Here is an 18666-nt window from a genome sequence, read left to right on the forward strand (position 1 = left end):
TATCGTTGACTCATTGGGGTGTGCGTACTTCAACTTTAATGTTACTCTTTCTCTCTCTCTCCCTCTCTTTCGGCAGCTGCTTTCCCACTTGCTGTCCTGTTCTCTTCTCGTCTGGAAGGACTTTGTGTTGCAGCTTAAGACAACAGAACTCTTCTTCGGCGCCACACCGAATTATTAATTAAGCAGCTATAAAGCGATATAAAGCGAACATCACTTTTGCTTCTATGCCGCTTTATTACTTGCTCTCCAGTTAAAATGATGACTCTTCTTTAAGTTTCCATAAGAACATTTATATGATTCACTATCGAGAGTATGCAAACAACTTTAATGATTTCCTTTGGTTTCAATAACTCACAGTTCATTGCTTGTTGGATGTTAGAATGCAAACAGTGAATTTCTATTACGTTTCCATTCGATTTCCCATTGGATATGCAAACGATTTGCAATTGGTCTGTATGTTAATCATAAAGTTTAATGTTTTTTGTGTCAAAGTAGATTGAAGGCGGACACTTAATTGGCTGCGGTCCAGTCAAATTCTGCAACACTCTGCGTATGCGTAATGAAACTCAATTACGTTTTTTTTTCTCAGTAAACCAAAGCTATTAAGATCCGTAGTAAGTGGGCACTTTTCCCCATACAAAAGAATTTCTTAAATAACTTTTAACATTTTTTGTCTGATCGCAACAAAATTTTCAGGAATGATAAAGCCTTTAGTTATCATTGAAAGTATCAAAATTATTTTATAAATGCATATTCAGAGTGTCTTTAATACGTCTCCAAAATATACGGCTTCTATATTATAAAAATTTAAAAACAGTGCAAGTTGTTGATTATTTAAATATATCATTAATACGTGCAATTAGACAGTTTATTTTTTAATATCAATAAATAACAAGTAAGAAAGTTACAGTCGCTCGACTGTGAGATACCCGCTACCCATTTTTAATAAAGGCAAAATATTGCGGTATCATTTTCAAAATATACCAAAAATACTAAAAAATACTAAAAATATACCAAATGGTATGTTTGGTATATCGATATAGTACACCATTCAAAATATACCATAGACGGCACAATGTGCCACATTGTAGGCCAAAGCAACTAAGACCCCTAGTAAGTAGGCGTTTTTGCCCATACAAAAGTATTTCTTTAATAACTTCGACAATTTTTATCTGATCGCAACCAAATTTTCAGGAATCATAACTACTACAGTAATTATTGTATATACCAAAATTAGCTTTTAAATTAGGCTTGTTATTCGATTTTTTTGATTTGCGGGGGCGGAAGTGGGCGTGGCAAAAATTTGAAACAAATTTGATCTGCGTGCAAACATAACAAATACTGTCGAAAAAAATTATAGGTCTATCTCTTATAGTCTCTGAGATCTAGGTGTTCATACGGACGGACGGACGGACAGACGGACGTCTCGGCTGTTGACGCTGATCAAGAATATATACTTTATAGGGTCGGAGATGCCTCCTTCTACCTGTTACATTCATTTCCTGTCGGCACAAAGTTATAATACCCTTCTACCCTATGCACATTGGGATGAAAGCCCTTTATTTTGGCAAAAACCTAAAAAGTTCATGTTAATACGTATGGGGGTTGCTATCGCGCAAGGTATATGAAGGAGGCAGGCAATTTGATAGCAAAACAACTTTAGTTGCGGCAATTAAAACGGCCTAGACAACAATTTCGCTGCAAATACTGCAAAATTTGTATAGCTCGCTTCCCGATCGTTTATATAAAGTTACATATATCGAAAAACGGCAGATTCACTCATTATTAAACTTATTGAAAATTACATTAGAAATGTACTTAAGTATAGGCCAAGTGCCAAAAATATAAAAATATCTTAAGTTACTTATATAATTTGAATTTTTTTAGGTTGAACCTATTCAGATGAACGAAAAAAAATCATTGATTTTCTTAAGCTTTCAGAAGAAAAAATAAATAAGGAATAAATAATATGTTTTTGAAAAAACTTTTACAGATTTTAATTTTAATATGATTTAAGAATTAAAGAAACAAAAAATTATGTAAATCGGAAAACTGGTTTAGGAATTATAGATAAATTTCTACCACTGAGATGATGAACCTATTCAGTTGAGCGGCAGTGTATATCAATAATGTTGCAATTATTTCAAGCTTAGAAATGTCCCTAGGCATCGAAAATATTTAATTTAAATTTTATTACGCAGCCCTCGTCTTGCACCTGCTGTTTAAAGTCAGCTGTTCTTGCCACGTGGTGCGTGCAAGCTTGTCGTATTTTTAAACAGTTTGACTTATTAAAATACCTTAAATTGGAAAATGTTCTTCATGGTATGTAGAAAATATTTGTATAAGTTTTTAATTATATGTGTTTTGTTGGTTCTAACCTTAAAATATTTGTGTTTCGTGGAGCATATCCAGCAAGATACAACAGGATTCAAATAACAACTTATGTGGTAGTATGAGTTATTATGTGTATATTCAGGTAGCATTTAATTAATTTGCGGGAATTTGCGGGGGGGTTAAATATTTCAATAGATACAAGCAAGGTTTCTCTTCGTCGGGGTGACTAACTAAAAATTTGGCTGGATACAAATCGCAATGTCAAGGCCTCTTTTGACTGGGTAATTCCAAATGATTTTCCGGAAAACGATTTAGAGGTGATTAAAAACAAAAAAAAATAAAAAATAACTAAAAAAAAATAAAAATCCGAAATTCAGCAAATTCTCCAAGTTTCAACTTTCTAGCTTTAAAATTACGGTTATGGCCAAAATAAAGGCATTTCATCCCAATGTGCTATGGGTAGCGGTTATAAAGATATTACGATTATATATTTTCATTCCAAAACACATAAAAACCATAAACACTTACAAAATTCTCAATTCAAAATTCTCGGTTAAAGGTGAAAATCAAACCAGACTTTATGACTGGTATTTTACTTTCCGATACTTATACATCAGGGATGTGAATTGTTTTGATATCTTCATCAGTTCTTTCATCTTCCTTAACTTCTTCTTTCATGTCGAACGAGATATGCTCTACAGTCATTTCAACGTCCTTAACTTCTTCTTTCACTTCAACTTCTGTAGCTGGTATTTCACTTTCCGATACATATACACCAGAAATGTGAATTGTTTCGCTATCTTCATTCACTTCTTGTAATACAACTTCCTCATTAATTGTGTCAGGTCTTTTCAGATTTAAACAAGGCTCTTCGTATTATTATATTGATTTTATTCAAAATGGGTAGCGGGTATCTCACAGTCGAGCACACTCGACTGTAACTTTCTTACTTGTTTTTTTTTATTTCGTTGCTTTTGATTGTTGTAGTATAATACAATTAATAGGTCTTAAAATAGAAGAAATGTTATAAAATCGATATTGAAACCTTGGAAAACCACCAAAATGTGAAAAAATTAAACAAATAAAGATATTTGAGAACTATATGTGCAGCTTTCTTATTATATTTTTATAAATTTTAACCAAAAAACTAGAAGAACGTGAATTGAAAAATGAATTAATGAATTATATGCATAATAACATCATTTTAAATAAACTTGCAGATCGTAATAATCCTTTACATAATATTCAAAATTTGGTTGCCGTTCTCTTAATAAAAAGAATATTTTTCCATAATTCCTCCATAGAAGGTCGTTTCTGAGGATCAGCATCATAGCAGTTTGTAATCAACATTTTTATCTCATCCGAATTTTGAATTTCGAAGACATCATTTATATTTGGACGAAGACCTGCAGAGAAACAATTTGTTAGACTCTAAATTATATGTCAAAAGCATCTTTACCTTCATTTTTTTTTTATATATAGCAAATGGATTTAGCTCTGTCATATCGTAGAACGGTTTCTTTCGTGACATCACCTCCCACAGAATTATCCCGAAGCTATAGATATCGCACTTTTTGGTGTATTGCATCCCTTCAAAAATCTATATTAATTGATATACATATCACTAATTTCGATTATAAAAGTTCTTTTATGAAATACAAACTTCTGGAGCCATATAATCAAAAGCTCCAACAAATTCTGTCATTAATGTACTCTCTGTCCTCATTGTTTCAGATAGTGAAAACTTTAGGGTTTCATAATTGCTAAAAAGAAGCAGATTCGTTGTAGTTATATTCCGATGAATAATGTTTTGTTCATGCAGAAATTTGAGACCCTATAAATTCAAGGTAAATATTATTAATGGATTCAAAAATAATACAACCGAAATTTACCTTCGCGCAATGCCACATCCACATTAAAGAAAACGTTTCATATGCATTATTAACAATATTCACTGTACAATCATACACAGCACTATAAAGAGTTCCGCAATCGGCATACTCTATAAGTGCAATAGGTCTACTATTGTCATCAAAGGATATACAATATAATTTTAGAATATGATCATGCTTTAGTTGTGAATTATATATTGTTAATTTAGACTTGATCGAATAATAAGGGTAATATCTTTTAAGTGCAATTATCTTCGGTCCCTTCTCAGTTTTCCAGAGAGCCTTATATACTTCTCCAAAGCTACTATATCCTATGTGCTATTTGAAATTTGTATAAATAGATTTTGATCATTTATAATATTATATATTGTAAATACCTCTCCTATAGTAATATTTTTCCATTCATCTTTATGAATTGGATTGATATCTTCATCAATCAATCTGTTAACTTCATTTTTGTCTGGTATTTTCAGGCTTAAGTTAGGCTCTTCCACATCCCTAATTGGGTACAAATTATTAATATTACTTATTATTTCTAGCATTGTCGGTCGTTTCTCTGCATCTCCATTCCAACAGCGTTCTATAAGTTCTATTGTGTGCTCGGAGTTTGGAGTATTCCGGATGTCATCTAAATGTCGAGTTCCTACAAAATTAAGAATATTAGAAGCAGTTAAGTATGTGAGGTATACTCTAACCTTTTGTGGCTTGAAATAGAATGGCCATTTCAGCACTTACTGCCAAGTGGTAGAATGGTTTCTTTCTTGACATTACTTCCCAAAATGTAATACCAAAGCTATATACGTCGCATTTCTCAGTGTATGACCTTTCACAGACCTTATTATGTATAATTTAAATAAGTATAATACTTTTTAAACTTAATTGATTACGTACCTCTGGTGCCATATAACTAACAGTTCCAGCATAAGACATAATGGTTTCCAGTTTCTTCACTGTGCCAAAATCGCATATTTTCAATGTTCGACAATTATTGAAAAGCAGTAGATTTTTTGGTTTTAGATCACGATGAAGAATTTTTGGAATAAGTTCATGAAGGTATTTAATGGCCTTAAAATAAGATAAAGTGTAGGACAACCATTTAATTATGCACTTATTTATTTACCTCTGCACATTGCAGCATCCAGCTAATGCGCAGTGTATGTGGTAAATCAATGTTCCTATTTTCCTTATTGTGCAGTAAGCTATGAAGAGAGCCACACTCTGCGTATTCCATTACAATGGCCATTCTTTCCTTCTCATCTTTTGTAGTACCTATTAACTTTACAATATTATCATGATTGACCAGCGATAGCATGTCCACTTCTTTTTTAATGTTATCGTCATTTGAGTTACGATAAAATTGTTTAATCACGACGGTTTTTTGGTCATATTTTAAGTTCCATGTCACTTTGAATACATCACCGAAAGAACCTGATCCAATACCCTGACAGATTTGAATCGAATTAACTTTTTTATAATATGCAAATTAAAATTGTATTCTACCTTATTATCAACAATCAATTCATTCCAATCTATGTTACGCGTCATGTTTAAAGAGAACGTTAGGTGTTATACAGAAAAGTCAGTTTACCGAAACTTGAATCACACAGTTTTCTTTTCTTGTTAACTTTTTAAGACACTCTGTCTATTTCAATACAAATTGATCTATATTGCATAACATATACATCACCATAGCAAAAGTTGGCGAATTTCAAATGACGTGATTTTTATTGGTATTGCTGAATTTCTAGGGGTTATATTTTTAGAGTATTGACGCAGAAGTTTTAAGTTCTTGTGGTTATAATTTTCTTAATATGCGCACTTGAGTTCTTTTTAATCCAAACAATTGAAGTCAACTGATAAGTTTCGTACTTAATAATTAAAATACAGAGTTCCAAAACAATGTGACGAAGTACCAAGTAATTGTTCTTGCCGTAGCTCCAAGTGTTTCAATTCAATTATGAATTTTTTTTACCCGCTACCCATAGGGTAGAAGGGTATTATAACTTTGTGCCGTCAGGAAATGTATGTAACAGGTAGAAGGAGGCATCTCCGACCCTATAAAGTATATATATTCTTGATCAGCGTCAACAGCCGAGACGATCTAGCCATGTCCGTCTGTCCATCTGTGTGTCTGTGTGTCTGGCCGTCTGTCCGTCTGTCCGTATGAACACCTAGATCTCAGAGACTATAAGAGATAGAGCTATAATTTTTCGACAGCATTTGTTATGTTTGCACGCAGATCAAGTTTGTTTCAAATTTTTGCCACGCCCACTTCCGCCCCCGCAAAAAAAAAAAAAATCGAATAACAAGCGTAATTTTAAAGCTAGAGTTGTGAATTTTGGTATGTACAATAATAACTAAAGTAGTTATGATTCCTGAGAATTTAGTTGCGTTTAGATAAAAAATTTTGGAAGTTATTAAAGAAATACTTTTGTATGGGCAAAAACGCCTACTTACTAAGGGTCTTAGTTGCTTTGGCTGACAATCTGGAATCTTGTGCCGTCTATGGTATATTTTGAATGCGGCACTACACCGATATTCCACATATACCATTTGGTATATTTTTAGTATTTTGCAGTATATTTGGTATATTTTGAAAATAATAACGCAAAATATATTGTTTTTAATTAAAATGGGTAGCGGGTATCTCACAGTCGAGTACACTCGACTGTAGCTTTCTTACTTGTTTTATATTCGATTCATGTAAAAAGCTGTAGAGTGAACCACTATCGGCGAACTCAAAAAGCATGCAAATTCTATCTTCGGAATCTTTTGTTACTCCATAGAAAGTGATAATATTCGGATGATTGAGAACTTTCATGTTTTTAATTTAATTTAAAATTGCTTTTTCATTATTTCCTGCATTGTCTCTGACGCCACGAATTTTTTTAACAACTATCGCTTTGTTTTCAGTTCTCCAATGTGCTTTGTAAACATCGCCAAAGGTACCACCGTCTATCCATAATGAGCAATAAACAGCATGATTGATAAATGATCAAAATGAATATAAAACTTACAAAATTGCCCAATTGTAGATTGCGGTACTCCACATTAAAATCAATGTTTTCCATTATTGATTGTCGCAATACTAAACCTTACTAATTCTTTTTATGAATTTAAGCTGATAAGAAAACATCGATGGGATTTATTAAGACATTCAAACGATATTTTTGCATAAATCAGTTGCATACTTTCAAGCAAAAGTAAAATCATTTATAACTTAAAGACATTTATTCAAAAAAATCTGTTTAGATTGCTTATTCACTATTAAGAGATACATAAAAGTGAAAATCAACGATTTTGTCAATAAATAACAAAGCCCTGAAGATCAGTAAGGTAAATAATGTTTGGACAACTCAACATGTTTTTTCATTGAAGAGAATAATTTAATCGAAATGTCTAATATATGTGTGAATAATATAATAATAATATACAATTGATAAGAAAATTAAATTTTATTTATATTTTTTCGGCATAATACTACGTGAGTGTAATGACATTTAAATCTTTTCCTAGCTCTTAAGAATTGTGACATTTGCGATTGTTGTGATTGTATTCATTAATAGGTATAATACACGGAGAGTATTTTTAAGATATACTTAATATTCTGTCTTCAATCAATGGAACAATGAGGCCTATTATTTTCCTGAGAGCTTCAGCTTAAAATAAATGAATCTTGTTAATTAATTAATGGATTAATCAAGTTTAAGAAAAAATGTGTGTATTTTATGTTTCTTTAAACAGACAAAAATCGTAAACATCGAAATCATTTTCTTGAACAGCATTAGTTTTTAAAAATAACACTTGGAGTAATACTTTACAGTCACACAACTACTAACTTTTAAACACAGACATAAAATTTGACCAAATGCATCATGCCTGGCTGTATTTTTGTTGTACAGCATATTTTAAATGCACTCTTAGCAAAAGGAATGTAGAAAGTTTTGGAATTATATATTGAAGAAATGAATAAATTTCAATTCACAATCGCTGGTTTATGTATTTTTGTGTTTTACAAATCTGTCACAAGGTTCACAAGCACAATAGCACATGCTAAAATTTTATGGGCTTAAGTTGACATCTCATTAACATGTTGCTCCAGCTGTGAGCACGAAGAGAATTGATGCGTTGACTTCCAAATACCCCCTAAATCGCAAAATAAATATTTGAAAATATATCCGACACTTTTGTCGTTATTATTTTTTTTATACCTTCAAAGAGCCTATTGTTTACATTAAAAATGTGTAAGAATCTTCCAAAACTCATTTTCTGTCAATTTAAATAAAAACTATTTGCAAATTGTGTTTGTTGGGTATAAATTTCAGCATTTTAGCTAGCTTTTCAATCAGTCAATCAAACAACTTTTTTGAATGAATTTTATGATGTTGGAACAATATTACAACAGTATTACATTTGAAAATTAAAATATTATATTAATGCTTTACAAGTTTGGCTACCCTTCACTACTTTAAAGGGTATATTAAAAAAAAACAACAAAAATAAAAACAATTAAAAATTCGTCTTTTTTTAGATTTTATTGCGCACCAGCCCGCATCGTAAAGATTGAAACGAAAACGATACAGCATTTGAATGGGCACGCAACATCGATTATTAAACATATGAACATATGAATAAACAAAAGTGTGCGATTATTAATCGGATTTAATCGAAGAAACGTGAATATGATCGATAATCAAATGACTTTCAATAAATGAAATGAAAATGCTACAAATAATAATTATTATGACTCGATTCATTTAGAATAACAACAGTTTGTTGAATTGTTTTTTTATTTTTCTGCGACAAGAAACACTTATCTCAACAATTGACTGGCTATGCTTGTATTTTCTTCTGTTGACGGTTGATATTTGAACTACTGAAATTGGTTGCAATGGTGACTAAAGTGATTCAATATTAACATTTGCAAGCTAAAACTTTAAATGTTGAAGTAAATTTTTTGCATTTTTACTACATTTCTATTGTTTATTAGCATCGTTCTGCCTTTTGAACACATCGTTCTGCGTTTTTCGATTCGCGTGTAAAAATGGCAATGACGCGACTATTCCGCTGTATAATCGATTAATAGTTAAAAAATCGAAAGATACATTTTTGATATTAATGATTCCATAATTGAAGCAAAGTAATCGATTATTGTGTATCGTATGATAAAATTCGCAATCTTGAATTATTGGTGTTATGCAATATTGATCAGTTTGTATTGAAATAGAGTGTCTTTAAAAAATTAACAAGAAAAGAAAACTGCGTGATTTCGGTAAACTGACTTTTCTGTATAACACATAACGTTCTCTTTAAGCATGACGCGTAACATAGATTGGAATGAATTGAGTGCCGATAAAAAGGTAGAACACAATTTTTAATTTGCATTTTATAAAAATTTAATTCGATTCAAATCCATCAGTTTATTGGAAATGGTACTTTCGGTGCTGTATTCAAGGTGACATGGAACTCAAAAAATGGTCAAAAAACCGTCGTGATTAAACAATTCCATCTTAACGCAAATGAGGATCAAATTAAAAAAGAAGTCGACATGCTATCGCTGGTCAATCATGATAATATTGTAAAGTTAATAGGTACTACAAAAGATGAGAAGGAAAGAATGGCCATTGTAATGGAATACGCAGAGTGTGGCTCTCTTTATGACCTACTGCACAATAAGGAAAATAAGAACACTGATTTACCACATACACTGCGTATTAGCTGGATGCTGCAATGTGCAGAGGTAACTGAATAAATGCATAATCAAATTGGTTTTCTACACGTTTATCTCATTTTAAGGCCATTAAATACCTTCATGAACTCAGTCCGAAAATTCTTCATCGTGATCTAAAACCAAAAAATCTACTGCTTTTCAATAATTGTCGAACATTGAAAATATGTGATTTTGGCACAGTTAAGAAGCAGGAAACCTTTATGTCTTATGTTGGAACTATTTGTTATATGGCACCAGAGGTACGTACTCAATTAAGTTTAAAAAGTATTATACTTATTTAAATTATACATAATAAGGTCTGTGAAAGGTCATACACTGAGAAATGCGACGTATATAGCTTTGGTATTACATTTTGGGAAGTAATGTCAAGAAAGAAACCATTCTACCACTTGGAAACTCATCGGACTGTATACGTTAAAAAGAAAACCGCAGAAGGTTAGAGAATACCTGAAATATGCAACTGTTTCTAATATTCTTGACATTGTAGATGATCGTCCACCCATCGATGACATTCGGAATATTCCAAAATCCGAGCAGATTATAGAACTTATAGAACGCTGTTGGAATGGAGACGCATATAAACGACCGACAATGCGAGAAATAATAAGTAATATTAATATTTTGTACTCAATTAGGGATGTGGAAGAGCCTAACTTAAGTCTGAAAATACCAGTCAAAAATGAAGATATCAGATTGATTAATGAAGATATCAATCCGATTCATAAAGATGAATGGAAAAATATTACTATAGGAGAGGTATTTACAATATATAATATTATAAATGATCAAAATCTATTTATACAAATTTCAAATAGCTCATTGGATATGGCTCGCTTGGAGAAGTATATAAGGCTCTCTGGATAACTAAGAAGGGATCAAAGATAATTGCACTTAAAAGATATAGACCTTATTATTCGATCAACTCAAAAAAATTAACAATTTATAGTTCACAACTAAAGCATGATAATATTCTAAAATTATATTGTCTATCCATTGATTACAATAGAACCCCTATTGAGCTTATGGAGTATGCCGATTGCGGAACTCTCTATAGTGCTGTGCATGATTGTACAGTGAATATTGTTAATCATGCATATGAAACGTTTTCTTTAATGTGGGTGTTGCATTGCGCGAAGGTAAATTTCGGTTGTATTATTTTTGAATCCATTATTAATATTTTCCTTGAATTTATAGGGTCTCAAATTTCTGCATGAACAAAACATTATTCATCGTAATATAACTTCAAAGAATCTGTTTCTTTTTAACAATTATCAAACCCTAAAGATTCGACTACCTGAAACAGTGAGGACAGAGGGTACATATATGACACAATATGTTGGAACTTTTGATTATATGGCTCCAGAAGTTTGTATTTCATAAACAAAATTTTTATCGAAATTAGTGATATGTTTATAAATTAATATAGATTATGGAAGGGATGCAATACACCAAAAAGTGCGATATCTATAGCTTTGGGATAATGCTGTGGGAGGTGAGGTCACGAAGGAAACCGTACTACGAAATATACTTATTTAGAAATATTATACATTTCGAAGTGATTGAAGGTAAACATGCTTTTGAAATATAATTAAGAGTCTAACAAATGATTTCTCTGCAGGTCTTCGTCCAAATATATGTTTTGTCGTCGACATTCAAAATTCGGATGAGATAAAAAGTTTGATTAGAAAATGCTGGGATGCGGATCCACAGGAAAGACCTTCTATGGAGAAAGTAGTCGCAATTATGGAAAAATATTCTTCTTATTAAGAGAACGGCAACCAAATTTTGAATATTATGAAAAATATTATTACCATCTGCACGTTTATTTAAAATTCACGTTCTTCTAGTTTTTGGTTATAATTTATAAAAATATAATAAGAAAGTTGCACAAATAGTTCTCAAATATCTTTATATGTTTAATTTTGTCCACATTTTGGTCGTTTTTCAAGGTTTCAATATCGATTTTATAACATTTCTTTTCTGTTGAAAAACTATTAATTGTATAATACTATAATAATCATTAGCAACGAAATAAAAAAAACACATCGTTCGAGTTTCTGAAGTTTAACCAAATAATCAATATAGTTCAATTGTTATTATTCAATTATTATTGGTAGTACTACCTAAAGCGATGAAATAATCTTTAAAAGAAGTGAAACACTTGCAGCTACGGCAAGAACAATTACTTGGTACTTGGTCACATTGTTTTGGAATGCTGCATTTTAATTATTAAGTACGAAACTTATCAGTTGACTTCAACCGTTTGGATGAAAAAGAACTCAAGTGCGCATATTAAGAAAATTATAACCACAAGAACTTAAAACTTCTGCGTCAATACTCTAAAAATATAACCCCTAGAAATTCAGCAATACCAATCAAAATCGCGTCATTTGAAATTCGACAACCTTCGCAATTATACTTAACGTACGCGTTTAATTTGACACATAAAATAGATTGGAATGACTTAATTTTCGAAAACGAGGTAGGATTAAATTGACATTAGCAGAAATAATATTATTATAATATAATCAAACAGATTCTCAGATGGGGTAGCTATGGTGATGTATACAAAGCAACTTGGAAGTCAAAAGATGGCCCACAGAAAATCGTGATTAAAAAATGTATACCCTTTGTAAAAGACTCCGCAATTGAAAAAGAATTCGGTATGTTATCGTTAGCCAACCATGATAATATTGTGAAGTTGTTAGGTATCACCAAAGATGGAGACAGTAGAACGGTCATGGTCATGGAATATGCAGAGTGCGGTTCTCTCCATAAGGTTTTGTATCAATACGAAAGAAGAGAAGAGACCTATCCTATTCACACATATATTTGACATTTCGATTTATTCAATCACTTCAAAGAAAAAACTTGCAGAGTTGTCCAAACATTATTTAACTTACCGCTCTTCAGGTCTTTTTTTATCTCTTGAAAATGAACGAGCAATCTAAACAGTTTTTTTGGCATCAGCTAATTACATGACTAAGAGTCTTTAAGCGATAAATAATTTCACTTCGCTTAAAAGTATGCAATTGATTTATCTAATTGAGTTAATCGCTATAAAAATATCGTTTGAATGTCTTAAATTATCCCATCTTTTATCGATGTTTTCTTATCAGCTTAAATTTATTACAAGAATTAATAAGTTTTAGTACGGACACACAGACACACAGACACACAGACGGACAGGCGGACATGGCTAGATCGTCTCGGCTGTTGACGCTGATCATGAATATATATACTTTATAGGGTCGGAGATGCCTCCTTTTACCTGTTACATACATTTCCTGTCGGCACAAAGTTATAATACCCTTCTACCCTATGGGTAGCGGGTATAAAAATAGATTACAGATGATCGTGATTAAAAAATGTAGACCCTTTATAAAAGACTTCGCAATTGAAAAAGAATTCGGCTTCTTATCGTTAGCAAATCATGATAATATTATAAAATTGTTAGGTATCACAAGGGATGAGGACAATAGAACGGTCATGGTTATGGAATATCCATAATGTTATGTATAACGAGGATATATGTTATATGAGACGTATTCGCTGGATGCTTCAATGTGCCAAGGTAAATTAATAAATTCATAATTTAATACATTTCTCACTCGTCAAACTAATTCATAGGGTATTGAATATCTTCATAAAATTAGTCTGCAAATTTTTCACCGTGATCTAAAACCACAAAATTTAGTGATTTTCGATAATTATTCGACTTTGAAAATTTGCGATTTTGGCACAGCTAAAGAGTTGGATACCAAGAGTTGGTACTGCTCGATATATGGCACCAGAGGTACGCACTCTTATGAGTTAGATAAATTTTGTACTAATTCAGAATACACAAAATAAGGTCAGTATAGAAAATTCCTACACTGAGAAATGCGATGTTTATAGTTTCGGCATCACATTTTGGGAAGTAATGTCAAAAAAGAAGCCATTTTATCACTTGGGAAAAACTGTGGACTTTCATATTCAAAAGAAAGTCATAGAAGGTAATTTTAAATATTGCTAACATATTAATTTACTTACAATTCTCATTTTTTGTAGGCGATCGTCCACTCATAATTGACATTCAAAATATCCACAAATCTGATCAGATAATAAAACTTATAGAACAGTGTTGGGATGGAGATTCTCAGCAGCGACCAGCAATGCAAGACGTTATAAGAGATATCAATTTTTTGTATTCAAATAACAAAGAGTACTTTAACATGAAAGAGCTAACTTTAGAGGACCTCCTCCGAAAATCTGAAAGTTTGCAGCAATTCCGCATATGAACATGGCGCAACTCCAGAAGTTACATATAACGCCAAGAGTTATAACAAAAGAGGTATTTGTTTTGCTTTAAATAGAATGCACAATTTATTTACATATTTTTTTTATAATATGTAGTATATTGGCTTAGGAACATTTAGTGACGTTTTTAAGGCAATTTGGAGAACTGAAAATGACGCGAAGATAATCGCAGTTAAAATATATAGGGACACAGTTTCAACAGAATCAACCTTTGATTCACGACTTCGTCATAGAAATATATTGGCATATTATGGCATAAGAACAAATACCGATCGCAGAACTTGTCTAGTTTCGGAGTATGCTGATTGCGGAAATCTCTATAATGCTCTACATTCATGTGAGTCATCACATCAAAATGCATTAGCCTGGATGCTTCAGTTAGCCAAGGTAAATTTTATTTATTATATTTGAATCGTGTAATCAATTATTCTCTTTGAATTTGTAGGGTGTCGCATTTATGCATCAACAAAACATTATTCATAGCCATCTTAAACCAAAGAAACTGCTTCTTTTTAACAATTATCAGACTGGAGAATCCCTATTACATGGCACCAGAAGTTTGTATTTTAAAAATATAATTTAATCGAAATAACTGATAAAAATATTGTTATACTTAGATTGTAGAGGTGTCGAAGTATACAGAAAAGTGCGATGTTTATAGTTTTGGGATAATACTGTGGTAGGTGATGTCCCGAAAGAAACATTTCTACAATCTGGAGAATAAAACAAGTTACTTTATTTTAAATAAAGTAATAGAAGGTAAGATAGCTTTGATAATTTTATTCAACCTTCTGCACAGATAAAAATGTGGATTACCAACTGCTGGGATGCAGATCCAGAGAAGCGGCCCACTATGCATTTTACACATATTGTATAAATAAATATTAAAAATATTAGTTCAAATATTTATCTTTTTATAAAAAGAAATAAAAGTTTGAGTTTGATAAAAGCTTTCAAGCACAGTTCAAGTAAACTCTAGTTAAATAACCGTATAATTCGTTTATAAAATATTGATTTTTTTATTGCAATTCGTACAAAAATATCTTAATTAGGAAATTTAAAGTCTCTTTAACAAATATCTCTCAATCTATCAATTTCAAACAATAGATGTGGATAGTTGATATAAACTCGAGGCTGAATGCCAAGAATGGTGGCCAATCTTCTCATGGTTGGTCTATTTAGTGGCTCATTATCCCAGCACTTTTGAATTAATAGTTTTACCTTCTTGAATAGGAAAAGATTATAGAAAATATAGAATTATAGAAAATTGCTGTGTTCTTTAATTTACTCTTACCATCATTTGTTTTTCTTTGTAGAGCAATTGCTGGCATGTGCTGAGAGTCATAAAAGGGCTTCTCTCCAGACATTACTTCCCAGAAAACGATGCCAAAGCTAAAAACATCACACCTTTCCGTGTAACTCCCTCCTTCATTCTGTGTAAATTGAACAATCCAAGTACACCAATGTTTTACCTGATTAACATAAAATTATATATACTTACGCATATTTCTGGAGCCATATAAGCATATGTCCCAATACCTTCCGTATTAACCGTTGCGAGTTCTTTAATTGTGCCAAAATCACATATTTTCACCGTACGGTAGTTGTTACAAAGCAAAATGTTCTTAGACTTAAGATCCCGATGGACTTTTTTTTGGTCATGTAAGTATTCCATGCCCTAAGAGCAATCGAATTCTGAATACGGATCACATTTTAAAGACAATTCAGCTTACCTTAGCTATCTGGCTCATCTAATTAAGCTTTCCATCTAGTGTTACTTTTATATTCGATTCATGAAAGAAGCTATAGAGTGAACCACTATCGGCGAACTCAAAAAGCATGCAAATTCTATCATCGGAATCTTTTGTTACTCCATAGAAAGTGATAATATTCGGATGATTGAGAACTTTCATGTTTTTAATTTAATTTAAAATTGCTTTTTCATTATTTCCTGCATTGTCTCTGACGCCACGAATTTTTTTAACAACTATCGCTTTGTTTTCAGTTCTCCAATGTGCTTTGTAAACATCGCCAAAGGTACCACCGTCTATCCATAATGAGCAATAAACAGCATGATTGATAAATGATCAAAATGAATATAAAACTTACAAAATTGCCCAATTGTAGATTGCGGTACTCCACATTAAAATCAATGTTTTCCATTATTGATTGTCGCAATACTAAACCTTACTAATTATTTTTATGAATTTAAGCTGATAAGAAAACATCGATGGGATTTATTAAGACATTCAAACGATATTTTTGCATAAATCAGTTGCATACTTTCAAGCAAAAGTAAAATCATTTATAACTTAAAGACATTTATTCAAAAAAATCTGTTTAGATTGCTTATTCACTATTAAGAGATACATAAAAGTGAAAATCAACGATTTTGTCAATAAATAACAAAGCCCTGAAGATCAGTAAGGTAAATAATGTTTGGACAACTCAACATGTTTTTTCATTGAAGAGAATAATTTAATCGAAATGTCTAATATATGTGTGAATAATATAATAATAATATACAATTGATAAGAAAATTAAATTTTATTTATATTTTTTCGGCATAATACTACGTGAGTGTAATGACATTTAAATCTTTTCCTAGCTCTTAAGAATTGTGACATTTGCGATTGTTGTGATTGTATTCATTAATAGGTATAATACACGGAGAGTATTTTTAAGATATACTTAATATTCTGTCTTCAATCAATGGAACAATGAGGCCTATTATTTTCCTGAGAGCTTCAGCTTAAAATAAATGAATCTTGTTAATTAATTAATGGATTAATCAAGTTTAAGAAAAAATGTGTGTATTTTATGTTTCTTTAAACAGACAAAAATCGTAAACATCGAAATCATTTTCTTGAACAGCATTAGTTTTTAAAAATAACACTTGGAGTAATACTTTACAGTCACACAACTACTAACTTTTAAACACAGACATAAAATTTGACCAAATGCATCATGCCTGGCTGTATTTTTGTTGTACAGCATATTTTAAATGCACTCTTAGCAAAAGGAATGTAGAAAGTTTTGGAATTATATATTGAAGAAATGAATAAATTTCAATTCACAATCGCTGGTTTATGTATTTTTGTGTTTTACAAATCTGTCACAAGGTTCACAAGCACAATAGCACATGCTAAAATTTTATGGGCTTAAGTTGACATCTCATTAACATGTTGCTCCAGCTGTGAGCACGAAGAGAATTGATGCGTTGACTTCCAAATACCCCCCTAAATCGCAAAATAAATATTTGAAAATATATCCGACACTTTTGTCGTTATTATTTTTTTTATATAAAGATAGTAGTATGAAGTTAGAAAATTTACCCAATAAAAAATCAATACCTTCAAAGAGCCTATTGTTTACATTAAAAATGTGTTAGAATCTTTCAAAACTCATTTTCTGCCAATTTAAATAAAAACTATTTGCAAATTGTGTTTGTTGGGTATAAATTTCAGCATTTTAGCTAGCTTTTCAATCAGTCAATCAAACAACTTTTTTGTATGAATTTTATGATGTTAGAACAATATTACAACAGTATTACATTTGAAAATTAAAATATTATATTAATGCTTTACAAGTTTGGCTACCCTTCACTACTTTAAAGGGTATATTAAAAAAAAACAACAAAAATAAAAACAATTAAAAATTCGTCTTTTTTTTAGATTTTATTGCGCACCAGCCCGCATCGTAAAGATTGAAACGAAAACGATACAGCATTTGAATGGGCACGCAACATCGATTATTAAACATATGAACATATGAATAAACAAAAGTGTGCGATTATTAATCGGATTTAATCGAAGAAACGTGAATATGATCGATAATCAAATGACTTTCAATAAATGAAATGAAAATGCTACAAATAATAATTATTATGACTCGATTCATTTAGAATAACAACAGTTTGTTGAATTGTTTTTTATTTTTCTGCGACAAGAAACACTTATCTCAACAATTGACTGGCTATGCTTGTATTTTCTTCTGTTGACGGTTGATATTTGAACTACTGAAATTGGTTGCAATGGTGACTAAAGTGATTCAATATTAACATTTGCAAGCTAAAACTTTAAATGTTGAAGTAAATTGTTTGCATTTTTACTACATTTCAATTGTTTATTAGCATCGTTCTGCCTTTTGAACACATCGTTCTGCGTTTTTCGATTCGCGTGTAAAAATGGCAATGACGCGACTATTCCGCTGTATAATCGATTAATAGTTAAAAAATCGAAAGATACATTTTTGATATAAATGATTCCATAATTGAAGCAAAGTAATCGATTATTGTGTATCGTATGATAAAATTCGCAATCTTGAATTATTGGTGTTATGCAATATTGATCAGTTTGTATTGAAATAGAGTGTCTTTAAAAATTAACAAGAAAAGAAAACTGCGTGATT

The 18666-nt window shown here is 31.2% G+C and overlaps 3 protein-coding genes and 2 long non-coding RNA genes across 5 annotated transcripts; 3 read left to right on the forward strand and 2 right to left on the reverse strand.

Annotated features, from left to right (window-relative positions):
- Positions 1–3558: 3558 nt before the first annotated feature.
- Positions 3559–5532, reverse strand: LOC132798814 (mitogen-activated protein kinase kinase kinase 7-like). Its single transcript, XM_060810800.1, has 8 exons — positions 5347–5532; positions 5118–5291; positions 4922–5060; positions 4604–4869; positions 4227–4544; positions 3998–4168; positions 3794–3934; positions 3559–3740 (listed from the first exon to the last, which is right to left on the reverse strand). The coding sequence occupies exons 1-8, from the start codon at positions 5467–5469 to the stop codon at positions 3723–3725; spliced, it is 1350 nt and encodes a 449-aa protein (XP_060666783.1). The 5' UTR covers positions 5470–5532; the 3' UTR covers positions 3559–3722.
- A 3952-nt stretch (positions 5533–9484) lies between these two features.
- Positions 9485–11840, forward strand: LOC132797687 (uncharacterized). The gene is made up of 9 exons (XM_060809444.1): positions 9485–9586; positions 9646–9966; positions 10023–10196; positions 10254–10392; positions 10445–10713; positions 10773–11093; positions 11152–11322; positions 11384–11522; positions 11576–11840. The coding sequence occupies exons 1-9, from the start codon at positions 9542–9544 to the stop codon at positions 11722–11724; spliced, it is 1728 nt and encodes a 575-aa protein (XP_060665427.1). The 5' UTR covers positions 9485–9541; the 3' UTR covers positions 11725–11840.
- A 380-nt stretch (positions 11841–12220) lies between these two features.
- On the forward strand, positions 12221–13717 carry LOC132797151 (uncharacterized). Its single transcript, XR_009633629.1, has 4 exons — positions 12221–12439; positions 12494–12620; positions 13415–13531; positions 13588–13717. It is a non-coding gene; the product is annotated as an uncharacterized LOC132797151 (long non-coding RNA).
- A 151-nt stretch (positions 13718–13868) lies between these two features.
- LOC132797145 (uncharacterized) lies at positions 13869–14788 on the forward strand. Its single transcript, XR_009633628.1, has 4 exons — positions 13869–13952; positions 14008–14290; positions 14353–14643; positions 14702–14788. It is a non-coding gene; the product is annotated as an uncharacterized LOC132797145 (long non-coding RNA).
- Positions 14789–15324: 536 nt separating this feature from the next.
- Positions 15325–16072, reverse strand: LOC132797135 (mitogen-activated protein kinase kinase kinase 7-like). The gene is made up of 4 exons (XM_060808662.1): positions 15990–16072; positions 15758–15934; positions 15551–15689; positions 15325–15477 (listed from the first exon to the last, which is right to left on the reverse strand). Exons 1-4 carry the CDS (start codon positions 16005–16007, stop codon positions 15446–15448), a joined length of 366 nt encoding a protein of 121 aa, XP_060664645.1. The 5' UTR covers positions 16008–16072; the 3' UTR covers positions 15325–15445.
- Between the last annotated feature and the right edge of the window lie 2594 nt (positions 16073–18666).

Source organism: Drosophila nasuta, chromosome 2L (assembly GCF_023558535.2).
Source record: "Drosophila nasuta strain 15112-1781.00 chromosome 2L, ASM2355853v1, whole genome shotgun sequence".
NCBI lineage: Eukaryota > Metazoa > Arthropoda > Insecta > Diptera > Drosophilidae > Drosophila > Drosophila nasuta.

What these genes read in the sequence shown, in the direction of transcription:
- LOC132798814 (XM_060810800.1), bottom strand. Translation starts at nt 5,469, where the DNA reads ATGGCCATTGTAATGGAATACGCAGAGTGTGGCTCTCTTCATAGCTTA. An exon ending in TCTATTTCAAGCCACAAAAG is followed by an intron (nt 4,870 to 4,921) that starts GTTAGAGTATAC and finishes TTAATTTTGTAG; the next exon opens with GAACTCGACATTTAGATGAC. An exon ending in GGATGTGGCATTGCGCGAAG is followed by an intron (nt 4,169 to 4,226) that starts GTAAATTTCGGT and finishes TTGAATTTATAG; the next exon opens with GGTCTCAAATTTCTGCATGA.
- LOC132797687 (XM_060809444.1), top strand. Translation starts at nt 9,542, where the DNA reads ATGACGCGTAACATAGATTGGAATGAATTGAGTGCCGATAAAAAG. An exon ending in TTTGTTATATGGCACCAGAG is followed by an intron (nt 10,197 to 10,253) that starts GTACGTACTCAA and finishes ATACATAATAAG; the next exon opens with GTCTGTGAAAGGTCATACAC. An exon ending in ACATTTCGAAGTGATTGAAG is followed by an intron (nt 11,523 to 11,575) that starts GTAAACATGCTT and finishes ATTTCTCTGCAG; the next exon opens with GTCTTCGTCCAAATATATGT.
- LOC132797135 (XM_060808662.1), bottom strand. An exon ending in ATATGGCTCCAGAAATATGC is followed by an intron (nt 15,690 to 15,757) that starts GTAAGTATATAT and finishes CAATTTACACAG; the next exon opens with AATGAAGGAGGGAGTTACAC. An exon ending in ACAAAGAAAAACAAATGATG is followed by an intron (nt 15,478 to 15,550) that starts GTAAGAGTAAAT and finishes CTATTCAAGAAG; the next exon opens with GTAAAACTATTAATTCAAAA.